Source organism: Geotrypetes seraphini, chromosome 2 (assembly GCF_902459505.1).
Source record: "Geotrypetes seraphini chromosome 2, aGeoSer1.1, whole genome shotgun sequence".
Taxonomy (NCBI): domain Eukaryota; kingdom Metazoa; phylum Chordata; class Amphibia; order Gymnophiona; family Dermophiidae; genus Geotrypetes; species Geotrypetes seraphini.
This window is the reverse complement of record NC_047085.1, coordinates 430,499,049-430,512,872: the sequence shown is the minus strand read 5'-3', so window position 1 is coordinate 430,512,872 and position 13,824 is coordinate 430,499,049. Positions and strand designations below refer to the sequence as shown.

General features: G+C 38.9%; 1 protein-coding gene across 1 annotated transcript in view; it reads left to right on the top strand.

Moving 5' to 3' along the window:
• Window positions 1–8,493, top strand: part of RSU1 (Ras suppressor protein 1) — a 285,604-nt gene extending 277,111 nt beyond the window's left edge. The window contains exon 9 of the mRNA XM_033931274.1: window positions 8,001–8,493. Within this exon, the coding sequence (XP_033787165.1) occupies window positions 8,001–8,103 (103 nt within the window). The 3' untranslated portion in view covers window positions 8,104–8,493. The remainder of the gene's footprint in view (window positions 1–8,000) is intronic.
• The last annotated feature ends 5,331 nt before the right edge of the window (window positions 8,494–13,824 follow it).

The window sequence follows — 13,824 nt, the reverse complement described above, 5'->3', positions numbered from 1 at the left end:
AGAAGGAGAGCTAGAGTGAACCAGACTTATTAGAGAGATAAAAAGAGGCTGTGACTCAAAGGCTGAACAGCAAAACTAGAAAAGACTGCCTAGCTGTAATGAAGCTAGAGGGATATGGCTGGTTGTAGAGAAAAGGAAATACTGTGGTACCTTGGAATCCGAACGCCCCAGAACTTGAACGTTTTGTAATCCGAACTTTTTTTTGTAGTAAATTTTGCCCCAGAATCCAAACTCTGCTTTGGAATCCGAACGCCCTGCCCTGCACATTGTATGTGTGTGTTTCTGTCCCAGAATCTGAATGCTGCTTTGGAATATTTGTTAATATTTTACCTTATTTTACCAGTGTATTTACTGTAAAAATTTGAGATTGTGGGACTCAGGAACGGATTAATCCAGTTTCTATTATTTTCAATGGGAAAAATTGTCTTGGAACTCGAACGCTTTGGAACTCAAAGGGGGTTCTGGAACGGATTAAGTTTGGATTCCAAGGTATCACAAGAAAATAAAGAACAAAAATCTAAAAACTTGGCTATTCTCAAACATGTAAATCTCGCTGCTCTCTATACAATCACTAATTCTTATTATGGATTTCCTTCTTTTTTAAATTTCCTGTAAACCAAGCCGAGCTCTATCTTTATAGAGAATATGTGGTATATAAGCTTAAGGTTTAGTTTAGTTTAGTTTAAAAATAGGTCAAAGGTAAAAACAATTCCCCAGTTTTTTCTAAATATTTTTCTGTACCTGCCTGCTTGTGCTGCTGTTCAGCATTGTTTAAAAGACTTGTAACTAGAGCTTACGGTCTTGGGGCTTCTTCATCCTTTGCTGAAACTTGTAACATTAAGCAATTTGCAGTTGAATTTAAAAGGATCTCCCGTTTTCTTAAAAGCATAAGTAATGTGGCAGGCTGTGGTTATTGATCCTCTCTGCATTTATTACGCGAACGCTGTGTTGGCTCCTTTCTCTTGGGAATGCCCCTCTTGAACTGCTTGCTTGCCAATGACAGTTTAGACTCCTGATACATAAGCAAAGGCCTTGCCTAATATCTGTGCAACTGCTTGGGGAATTTTTATTAAGTAAGGGCATCATTAATGCAGACAGGATGATGAAGTTTAATGAGCATCTTTCTTGCATGATATTGTTAAGTTTGCAGTACCAACCTCAAACCTCTCATTTGTTACCTCCAGTGAGGGCAGCTAGTGAGTACTGCGTGTTTCCTTTTTTTTTTTCCTGTTTATTTGTTCTTTTATTAGCATTGTGTAGGCAGAAGTTTGTAATTGTGTTCCCCAAAGAAATGTATTGTCCTCCAAGCTGCAGGAAAAAATGATGCACGGTATGACAGTGTGTGAGTCTTCCAAGTTGCATTCAGGCATTATGTACTTAAGAGTTAACTAGGCACAGTCTGGGAGAGCACTGTAAAAAATTTCCCTCCAAAACCTTGACCACATGTGTGAAAAAGAGTTAACTAGGCTAAGCTGCTAAGTGGGCCTTTAGCTAAATTATTCACCCTTACCATCTGGTAACCTTAGTGCTTGGAGGTATAGGTACCTTAATAACCCAACCTCCTTACCACTGCTAAGGTATCTTTTGCCTAGAAGTTCAGCTAGGTGAGGCTGCAAAAGGAAGGGGATAGAGCCATAGAAATGAACATCTGCAGTATCAGAAAGTGTGGTGCGAACATTAGCACAACACTGAATTGTGTTTTGGATGTTGTGGCACCATCTCTTTGGAACGCGATCCCTTCTGAACTTTGTTTGGAATTGTCCTTTAAAAAATTTAAGTTCCACACTAGTTGAAAACGCTTGAGTATCGTCATTGTTTTCAGGACAGATCTCGGGGGGTAGAGCAACAAGTGCTGAGTGCACGATTTGTCTCAAACATGTAAATCTCGCTGCTCTCTATACAATCACTGGTTATGGTTTTCCTTCTTTTTTAAATTGCCTGTAAACCAAGCCGAGCTCTATCTTTATAGAGAAGATGTGGTATATAAGCGTAAGGTTTAGTTTAGTTTAAAAATAGGTCAAAGGTAAAAACAATTCCCTGTCTTTTTAAGGCATTTCCTCTTACCTCTAATTATTTGGTCTTTTTACTAAGGCGCTCTAGCCGATTTAGTGCGCACTAAACGCTAACGTGTCCATTATATTTAATCGGCTAGCGCACATAAGTAAAAGAGGGGGAATATTGAGCCTTGATTATGAAGTACTTTACGATCTCCTGAAACAGCAAAATGTCTCTTGTCCTTGTTTGATTTCTTTTCACAATCCCCCTTCATTGTTTCGGAGAGTAAACTTTTGACTTCCTTTCTAATTCATTTAGTTTATTGCAACCAAGACTTCCTTTTCTACCTTCCCCTCTTTTTACCAAAGTAAACTACTTAGACATATTTTTATAAGTAGAATATTAAATACTGTAATTGAAAAGTAAAATGAAATGTGAAATGCTTAAGCACCAACATCAGAGAACCAGCAATGTGAAGGATTCAGCTGTGGAATAATTAAGGATGAGCTCTCCCACTGACATAATAGAACAAACTGTCCCATGACTGAGAACATCATGGTTTTCTGTCATTGTGTGTGTTATTGGTATGAGATAATAATTGTTTTTGAGACTGGTCATGATGATTAAGGGCTAGATTCAGTATATGGGGCCAAAAAATCAGCAGGAAACCCAAAAACTAATAATAGGGAAAACAATTCTCAAATGTGGGTAAATCCAAAAAGCCAGTATAGGTCAATTTACAAAAAAAGATCACCCTATATAATAATTATGATGATATTATAAAAGAAGTTAGACGTGCTCAGAACCATTATGGTAGAGAAACCACAATCGGATTCACACCTCTAAATGTGCCTCCCTTGGTCAATTATTGCAGTGCTAGTTTTTTGTAAATGCATCACTCTTTCAAACTTTGTCTTCTTATAAATTATTAATAAGTTTTTAATAAATTCTTCACTTAGCTTAAGATGGGTTGAATAAAAGTCCTGGGTTCTGACCTGTTTTGCCAGACCAGCTTCTAATCATATTTCCTCTTACGATTAGAAGGATGTAAGGAGAAGTTAACATAGTAACATAGTAGATCACAGCAGATAAAAAGACCCGAATGGTCCATCCAGTCTGCCCAACCTGATTCAATTTTAATTTTTTAAATTTTTTCTTCTTAGCTATTTCTGGGCAAGAATCCAAAGCTCTACCCGGTACTGTGCTTGGGTTCCTACTGCCGAAATCTCCGTTAAAACCTACTCCAGCCCATCTACACCCTCCCAGCCATTGAAGCCCTCCCCAGCCCATCCTCCACCAAATAGCCATATACAGACACAGACCGTGCAAGTCTGCCCAGTACTGGCCTTAGTTCAATTTTTAATATTATTTTCTGATTCTAGATCCTCTGTGTTCATCCCATGCTTCTTTGAACTCAGTCACAGTTTTACTCTCCACCACCTCTCTCGGGAGCACATTCCAGGCATCCACCACCCTCTCCGTAAAGTAGAATTTCCTAACATTGCTTTGAATCTACCACCCCTCAACCTCAAATTATGTCCTCTGGTTTTACCATTTTCCTTTCTCTGGAAAAGATTATGTTCTACGTTAATGCCCTTCAAGTATTTGAACGTCTGAATCATATCTCCCCTGTCTCTCCTTTCCTCTAAGGTTTACATATTCAGGGCTTCCAGTCTCTCCTCATACGTCTTCTGGCGCAAGCCTCCTATCATTTTCGTTGCCGTCCTCTGGACCGTTTCAAGTCTTCTTACGTCCTTTGCCAGATACGGACTCCAAAACTGAACACAATACTCCAAGTGGGGCCTTACCAATGACCTGTCCAGGGTCATCATTCACCTTCTTCCTTCTACTGGCTTTATACAGCCCGGCATCCTTCTGGCAGCAGCCACTGTCTTGTCACACTGTTTTTTCACCTTTAGATCTTTGGACACTATCACCCCAAGGTCCCTCTCCCCGTCCGTGCATATCAGCTTCTATCTTCCCAACATATACAGTTCCTTCCGATTATTAATCCCCAAATGCATTATTCTGCATTTCTTTGCATTGAATTTTAGTTGCCAGGCATTAGACCATTCCTCTAACTTTTGCAGATCCTTTTTCATATTTTCCACTCCCTCTTCGGTGTCTACTCTTTTACAAATCTTGATATCATTTGCAAAAAGGCACACTTATCCTTCTAACCCTTCAGCAATATCACTCACAAACATATTGAACAGGATTGGCCCCAGCACCGAACCCTGAGGGACTCCACTAGTCACCTTTCCTTCCTTCGAGCGACTTCCATTAGCCACCACCCTCTGGCGTCTGTCCGACAGCCAGTTTCTGACCCAGTTCACCACTTTGGGTCCTAACTTCAGCCCTTCAAGTTTGTTCAACAGCCTCCTATGAGGAACTGTATCAAAGGCTTTGCTGAAATCCAAGTAAATTACATCTAGCATATGTCCTCGATCCAGCTCTCTGGTCACCCAATCAAAAAATTCAATCAGGTTCGTTTGGCACGATTTACCTTTTGTAAAGCCATGTTGCCTCGGATCCTGTAACCCATTAGATTCAAGGAAGTTAGACCACATGATGAAATTTTGTAGTTTTAAATGGGTTCTCTGAAGAAGCCTGTCTGGCGAAACGCATCAGAACCTGTCTTTTTGATAACTATATGTACTTATCAACATATCTGTCTTTGTCTTTTGTTTTTTAGTATGCATACTTTTTGCTCTATATCAGGGCTCAGCAAACCCCAGGTGACAGGTTACCATGGTGTCTAAAAAAAAATTGGACCTGGTGCCTAGGTTTTGCCAGTTCAAACCTACAGTAGCGAGCAGCTCGACTGGAGCTGCAGAAAGCAGTTAGAGTTAGCAGCAAACACTCTCTCTCCTCTTCGTCCCACCTTCTCCCTCCCACTACATGCCTCCAACATATGTGCACCTGTTAGGCAGCAATATCCTCTTCTGTTGCTTGGTGCTGGATATCAAATGGTTAAAATGTTGCATTCTGTTCTAAAGAGGCAGAGGAGTAGGATACAGCCCAGTGCATAGCCGCTCTCTTTTCTGTGCTTGTAAATCTCACCAGGCTGGAGCTGCCAGGGAGCGAGAGAAGACGTGTTGGGTTTAAGTGCCATTGGAGAAGAGAAGATGAAGCCAGAATCAAGTGTTTGTGCTCTATAGGAAGTGAGAACTGGGACCCGTGTGCTGCAGAGCAGTAGGCTATCAAGGGGAGGGGGGATTGGGTCCCCCCACTTTGAGCTCAGGCCCTCTCCAAATGTGCCAAAGCCTCAGCAGTCAAAGAAATTCATTGCTGAGCTGCTCCTCTCCTCCTTACACTGCTGCAATACACAAGAAATGGGCCCCATGCCTCCAGCCTCCAAGACCAGAACTCCTTGCTCATGCTTAGCTCACATGAGAACTGCTGAAATGAAATGACTGGACTCATGCAGCATTCCATAGTGTCTTATTGCCAGGCAGTTAACCAGTACTTTTTAACGTTTTGTGGCCTGACTAAATGAACAAACTTGTATTGAGCCAAGCTAATCTCATCACAAGACCTCACATACCCAAGGCACTACTTAGATATTACTTCATGCCCTTACTGGGGTGATGTTTTCATCATCGGTCTTTATTTAAGGCATAAACATCAAGTGATATTATTTTTATTTCTTTTTAAGCAGGCTCAAAAAAATGAGTGTGTTACTCAATTATTAGCAGAAGAGCACTTAGCTTTTGCCCAAAGAAATAAAAATAATATCACTTGATGTTTATGCCTTAAATAAAGACCCCACTTTCCTATTGTTTGAAGTAAGTCCATACGTCTTATCAGTGCTTTATTATGACACTTGGATTTTATCCAGTATCCCCTGTTTTAATATGTTTTTATGTAATTTTATATTGTACACCGCTTAGAAAACTGATTAAGCAGCTTAAATTTTTTTTAAATAAACTTGAAACTTGAAACTAAGAGCACAAAGTAATGTCTAAGCAGTGCCTTGGGTGTTTGAGGTCTTGCGAAAAGATTGGCTTGGTTCAATACAAGTTTGTTCTCTGCGAGTTTTGCAGTTTTCTGGTTGAACAAATTAGACTTTTCCACTAAGTAGGTATGAACACATTACAGTAGCTAGCTATTATACTGTAACACACTCCTGCAGAGGGATTTCACTCCATATACTTTTTCTAAACCCAAAAAATTTTGCTTTTTAAGTTATCGGACCCTCTGGTGTTCTCTCTTTTCCCTTCGATTGTGCTGGATTTGTCAGTGCGTATTCATACAACTCAAGGTACTTTGATACTTTATTTTCCTGTTCTCTTCACAAAGACAGTGGACTCATTTTGCAGGAGAGTATGCTGACATGCTAATATCTTGCATTATATTTTATTACTGAGGCATCTTTACATATATTTTTTGCTGTGTTCTATATCTATTGCTGTTGGTAGTCACTTCTAAGTTAGATCAGGCACACTCATATATGACAAAACTAAATCCAGAATAAGCTGATTGGTTCCAAAATGAGCCTGCATTTGAAGTGACTGTGGAACCCTTGGCACAGATGGACAGATGAAACTTCAGTGCAAAGTTGGGATCATTGGACTCTACAATCTAAGTGCTTTTTGAATAATTTTGTGCAACGTGTATTGAAAGTGGCCCAATTGGACTATTTTTTATTTTATATAAGGAGGAAGAAGTTTAACAAATTCTTTGCACGATTCATGAAGTCACATACTAGAGAATTCTATAAATGGCACCTATAGATAGACACTAACTCTTTGCCCAACTTTTGTCACAGAAAAATGTTCTAATACCTGCAACACACTGAAACAGGAGATCAGCGCAGAAATACACTTACCGTATATACTTGAATATAAACCGAGATTTGGGGGGCCAAAAAAATGGCCCAGAAATGAGGATCTGGATTTATATTTGGATCTTCAAGTCTGTGTGCTCTCCCCCCCACCCCCACCCGGATGAGTTGCAGGCGTCCCGCGGGCCTGCCTTAAGCCCTGGTGGTCCAGTGGATAGAATAGCTCAACTTGTGCTTGTTCTGTGATGGATGTAGCACCAATCTTAGAGGTGCCTGCCCTCTCCCTACAGGAAGTTTTAGCATAGTCGCCAAACCTAAGAGAGGAATTAATACTTCCCATGGTCTTTTATAGTTGACCCTAGATTGAAACAGTTTATAAAACACAGTAGAAAATGCATTTCAGGAGGCATATTAGAGAAATCGCAGTGTTTGTCCTTTGCAGTTAAATATCAGGGTTTTTCTTCCTTTAAAATTGGTACCTCTGGAGAGTATTTCAAAGGCAGTTTAGGTCAGCAGTGGACTTTAAATCTGAAAAGTTTATTTGAATTAGGTATGTAATTGGGTTTAGTTAGGATTACTCATAAATTATCTGTTAATTACTGTTTGATTTCTGCTAAATCCTAATCCTCTTGCTCTGAAAGCTGGCTAGCTTAATTGTAGGATGCTTTGTCATCATTTAATCAGTCGTACTTATTAATGTGGCGTTGATATGTTAGTAGTTATTGCACTGCCATCAATCATGCTGGAACAGATAGGGAAGACTCTGACACCATTGCTCTCTGTCACATTATTGAGCCCTTGGGGGTTTCTGGTTAGGCCCGATGCTCGCTTTGAGGTAAATGGGCACTCTGTCTTGCCAGTTCAATCCAATTGTTGTCATTGTCAGTTTATCCACAGATACACAACGCATGCACACACAACACATGCCCACAAATGTTAAATATAATCCATAATTTCAGTACAATTGAACCAATTTCTTATTTATTATCCCTCAAGTTATACACTTATATGCAATGGAGTTCAAAAGCAGGTGAAAATTCACAGAAAGTGAATGCCGTGTGCTAAGAATCTGTAACACATTCCAGTGAAGCAGATAGACTGACTCTGCTGTATAAGGTTTCAGTAGCTAGGTTTTTCAAAAATTCTATGGAAAGCTGTTTTATTTTTAAAAAAAATTAAAAAAAATTTTTTTTTTTTCTCTCTCTCTCTCTCTTCACAGTCTTTATGGGAGACACATGCAGGCTAATCCCGAGCCTCCAAAAAAGAACAATGACAAATCGAAGAAGATAAGCCGCAAACCACTGGCAGCCAAGAATAAATAAAATTCAGCAATCGGCAGGTGCCATGGCTTTAAAGTCTCTTCTTGCATGTGTCTAACGATTTTCTATTTATTTGCTTAGCATGCTATAAGTTTGGTTGTGTTTATTTTTTATATAAGAAGAAATCAGAGATGATTTTACCACTTCTAATGTATACTGCCTAGGAAACAAAAACAAAATGTAACTTTTTACAGTTAGAGCCAAAGATACCAAAATGCTAAAATGTCACTGTAACACTTTTATATATGTTAACATATATATATATGTATGGCATGTTTTATATAACATGTATCATTGTCATATGCTAAATGGAATGCCAATACAATTTTCTGTCTATGAATACTAACTGAAACTTTTTCAAAGGATTTTAATAAAATATTTGTTTGCTAATAATTGACCGTCTCATGATGAGAGCAAAAAATAATGGGAATGCTAAGCCATCCTCACTGTATTTTAATAACAACAATGTACAAGTGTTGGAAAAGCAGTTCTAAAAAAAAAAAAACAACGGACCATTGAGTAGGGCTGAAAGTAGATGAACTAAGGCTTAACCTAAGAAAATATGCTGTTAGAGCAAGGCACTGAGTGCACAGAATAACTTCACACAGGTGCTACGTGCAAAAACACTATTAAAATAAAAACATGGAATAAGCTCACATGATTGTCATTAAAAGCAAGGGCAAAGCTGTAGTGGAACCAGAGCCTGTATTACAACAGGAGGGGAGAATGGAAAAGGATAGATAGGCCCATGCAGTCTTTATCTGTTGTCATAATTTTGTTTCTAAGTTATATGTTGCCTTAAAGGGAAATGTCGTGCTCGGACTTCGAAGTGGTTGATTTTCATTTACCTGGAAGAGGGCTCTTTACTGTTGCTCTGGGCATCCGCTTTGTGCCACCATTATAAAAGTCAGTGATGTCAGAAGTCCAGTATTGGTCACTATGGAGAACATGCCGAATCTGAAGCTCTGAACAGATGCCTCGAGCAGAAGCAAAGCCCTTTTTGTTGAGGGTAAGCAAGTTTACACTCTGTTGGAGTTTAAAATGTATTTTTAAATCAAAAGGCTACTTTTACCACATTGTCCAAGCTGTCAATTTTCTGATCTATGTTATATTTTATTTATGTATTGGTTGGTTAGTTTATTGTCATCTTCTCTTCCTCTCCTGGGAAGCTACAGAGCAGTGAACAACCATAGTAAAAGCGCAATGCACATAACAAATAACAGAATACATTTCTACAGCAATATACTCATAGCACAACTACATCATCCAGCATTGACAAAATATTGCCTTGTGGTATAATTAGTAAACTCTGAATTAAAAATTATTGTGAAAAGCCAGACTTTACACAGCCCATCCCACACTCATAGATATCACCTCCTAAACAAAATTCCCTCTCCAATATTGTAAAGATTGAAGCAGGTGAATATGTCTATCTTTTTCCAATAGGAAAAAATGCCATATATTAAAAAGCCTGGCTTTTTTTCTTTAGCTGTTGATATTTGACTGTTCATCTGATTTGATACGTATTTGGTCGAGCAAATAAATTTGTATTTAACTGTTCATGATTTACTACAATACTTTAGAACATAACAAGTTTTTGATTGGTTTCTTTATTTTGCCTCTCTATTTAATTTGACAATTACAGTATAACATAGTACCCAAATAGCTTTACGATCTAAGTGGGTACCTGATAGAACAGGAAAGAGAATCAGTTGCCCAAAGTCATAAGAAAGTTGAATGGGAGCAGGACTTGAACTCTGGTCTTATGATTCCCAGCTTAGTACTTGAACTACTGGGCCACTTTTTTCCTTGCCTGTCCACCTCAGTCTGGTAACCAAAATTGGTCCAAAAAAAGTTTCAGTTGCTTTTCTGTGACAGCTATATAGCTGACAGATAGACAGCTATATTTTTTGTTGGTATGGCAATGGCCTCAATAACATCTTGTCAGAATCTCACAATACACACAGAATTCCCTAGTGGCAAGAGGATGGTGCTGAGACACCTACAGAAAATGGGACACAGTGGTTCAGCCTAAAACAGCTGGAAAACAATTATACTGTACTAAGGAAAAGGCATATGGTGATGGTGGTGGGGGATTAACCAACTGTAACAGCTTTGTTGAGCAGACAAAAGGGGCCATTTTAACTTTTTATCTGCCAATGTTTTACTTGCAAGGTATTTGTTATTCTGACTTTTCTGTTTTTCTATAGGATTGTATTATTCTGAATGAACTGTGGTTGATTAGTGTTAAGAGACTATGCCATATCTGACTTTTGTGATGTTAACTCATATGACCTTGCATTGCATTTATCCTGTGTTAAATATAGGGGCTCATTCTCAAAGCAATTAGACACACAAAGTACCATAGTTCAGGAGAAAATACCTCATATATGCGTGTCTTCTTTCTGTTAAAGATATTACATTAAGGGGGAATTCATAACGGGCACTACCGTGTTCACGCACGCTAATGGTTAATGCAGGCTAAATGCTAAAGACGCTCATAGGAATATAATGGGCGCCTTTAGTGATTAGCGCCCCCTAAGGACCGTATTCATTTCTTTCTACAGACAGAAACTGGAAAAGCCATCCTGGAATAAATTTCTTCGGGGAGCTATTTTTAAACTGTCTTCACTGAGACAAAAACCACATGTATTTTTTTACTTGGGTTGGTTTATTTATTTTGAAAATTTATAGTCCGCATATACCTATGAAGATTACATCATTACACACATAATTCAATAACAATATAGCACAGAAGATTCCCAACAATATAAAACCATTGAAAATGCCATAATCCCACACACTTTAAAAAGCTTGTACAAATAGGTGTGTTTTCAACAATTTCTTGAAACTACATTTAGACATACACACTGCTATAGCTATCCAGAAAAATTATTCCACCATATAGGAACCACAAATGAAAATGAACCCATTCTAATGTTCTGGTAATGTACTCTATTGTATTCTGCCAACAAAAGCTTCATTTCAGACTCAGATCTTAACTTGCGATTGAGACAGTACAAAGACAGGAGCTGTTTCGGAACAACCTGAGCATCGTTATACAAAACTTGCTGCACAAATACTAATGGTTTAAATTCAATTTGAAATTTGATTGACAACCAATGCAACTTTTTTAAAATATGTAATATGTTCTGTCATTGATAATCCTATAACTAATCTCGCAGCTCCATTCTGGATCAACTGCAATGCCCTGCACCTCGAAGTGATAATCTCGAGGTACAGGGCATTGCAGTTTTCCAGACATGAAATCACCAATGCTTGAACCACTGGTCTAAAATCAGACAGTAATAACCTAATCCATTTGAAAAAAAAAAAAAAAAAGTACGCTTAACACTTGCATTATTTGCTCTTGCATACCTAGGGTCAGATTCAATAAACGGCGCCAAAAGTTAGTGTAAGAAACTGATTTAGTTTTTTGTTTACTGATTACTGTTTTTGTGATTTAGATTCTATTTATTGATTTGATTATAACCAACTTTGAACCCTACACAAGTAAAAAGAGGGTAATCAAAAATGAATAATAAATAAATATGGAAATTCTATGTAGTAATTTTTTCAGCAAACTAAATCTCTGAACACTTAAACAAGGCATCCAGGAGACATCTTCGTTAGCCACAAAACATCACACTGTTTGTCATACCAGTCATTTAATCCATTATGCTTTTATGCTTCTTCAGCACAACTGAATGTCAATTCCTTCTCGTAGATTTAGAGCAGAATTTAGAAAGGACATCCAACTCAGAATATAAACGCCCAAGTCTGTCAGATATGGACATCCATTTCTCATTTAGTTTGGAACAGGATCTGCTGATATACAATCTGTTCTAAAATAAATGTGCTGGCTAAGTCCATCATAAATATCCATTTTACAAACTGAAATGTCTACATTATGAAGGGGAAAGACAAGAGACATGGTCATCTTAATGGTAGCATAAGAATGCCCATATTATAAAATTGCCACGTAGACACCAACGTGGAGGAGTAGCTTAATAGTTACGCATTCAGCTGAGAACCAGAAGTTGCCTGTTCAAGCCCCACTGTTGCTTTTTCTAACTTTAGTTTTTTTTTTTTTCATTTTGTTTTTAAATTGTGAGCCCTGTAGGGGCAAGAAATGCCTACTATGTCTTCTCTTATTCCATTCAGTACAGACTACTCAATCAGAACACCTTTCTGTAACCTGGTCATGCCAAGTAACATACATAGTAACATAGCAAATGATGGCAGATAAAGATCTGTAAGGTCCATCCAGTCTGCCTAACAAGATAAAACTCAAAGCTTAAGTATGGTGTGATACTATATATGCATATTTCAGAGCACAGACCATTGAACTCTGCCTGTGTGTAGCCTTGTTCTGCAACTATTGAAGCAGTCATTGAAACCCCATTCCAACCTTTCCAAATCTCTCTAACCATGATCAGGGCACAGACTGTAGAAGTCTGCCCAGCACTGGCTTTGTTTCTCAATTACTGGCGTTTTGCCATCTAATCACCAATAAGTGTGTTTGGTTTTATGCCTTCCATACAGGATTTTTTTGTGTTTATCCCATGTATTTTTCAATTCTGTTACCGTTTTCATCACAACTTCCCGCAGGAGGGCATTCCAGGCATCTACCAGTCTCTCCTTGAAAAATACTTCCAGATGTTTTTCCTGATACCCCCTCCCCCTGGAATCTAAATTCATGTCTTCCTAGTTCCTACCACCTTACCTCCTCTGGAAAAGGTTTTTTATATGTTAATGCTTTTCAAATATTTAAATCCAGTCTCAAATATTTAAATTCCTGTCTCTCCTTTCCTCTAGGGTCTACATCTTCAGGTCATCAAGTCTCGCCTCATACTTCTTGTGGCACAAACCCATATCATTTTTGTTGTTTTTCTCTGAACTGCTTCATGTTTTTATGTCCTTAGCAAGATACAGCTTCCAAAACTTAACAGAATGCTCAAGTGTGGCCTCACTAATGACTTGTACAGGAGCATCATCACATCCTTTCTTCTGCTAGTTATACCCCTTTCTATGTAGCTTAGTGTCCTGGCCATGGCCATCACCTTGTCGCATTGTTTTGTCACCTTGAGATACTCAGACACCATCACCCTAAGGTCCCTCTCTTTAGCTATGCTTATCAGTCTCTCTCCTCCTATCGTACATCTCCTAAGAACATAAGAATTGCCGCTGCTGCGTCAGACCAGTGGTCCATCATGCCCAGAAGTCCACTCACGCGGCGGCCCTCTGGTCAAAGACCAGCACCCTAACCGAGACTAGTCCTACCAGCGCCCGTTCTTGTTCAGCAGGAACTTGTCTAACTTTGTCTTGAATCCCTGGAGGGTGTTTTCCCCTATAACAGCCTCCGGAAGAGCATTCCAGCTTTTTATCACTCTCTGGGTGAAGAAGAACTTCCTTATGTTTGTACGGAATCTATCCCCTTCCAACTTTAGAGAGTGCCCTCTTGTTCTCCCTACCTTGGAGAGGGTGAACAACCTGTCTTTATCTACTAAGTCTATCCCCTTCAGTACCTTGAATGTTTTGATTATGTCCCCCTCTCAATCTCCTCTGTTCGAGGGAGAAGAGCCCCAATTTCTCTAATCTTTCACTGTACGGCAGCTTCTCCAACCCCTTAACCTTCTTAGTCGCTCTTCTCTGGACCCTTTCGAGTAGTACCGTGTCCTTCTTCATGTACGGCGACCAGTGCTGGACACAGTACTCCAGGTG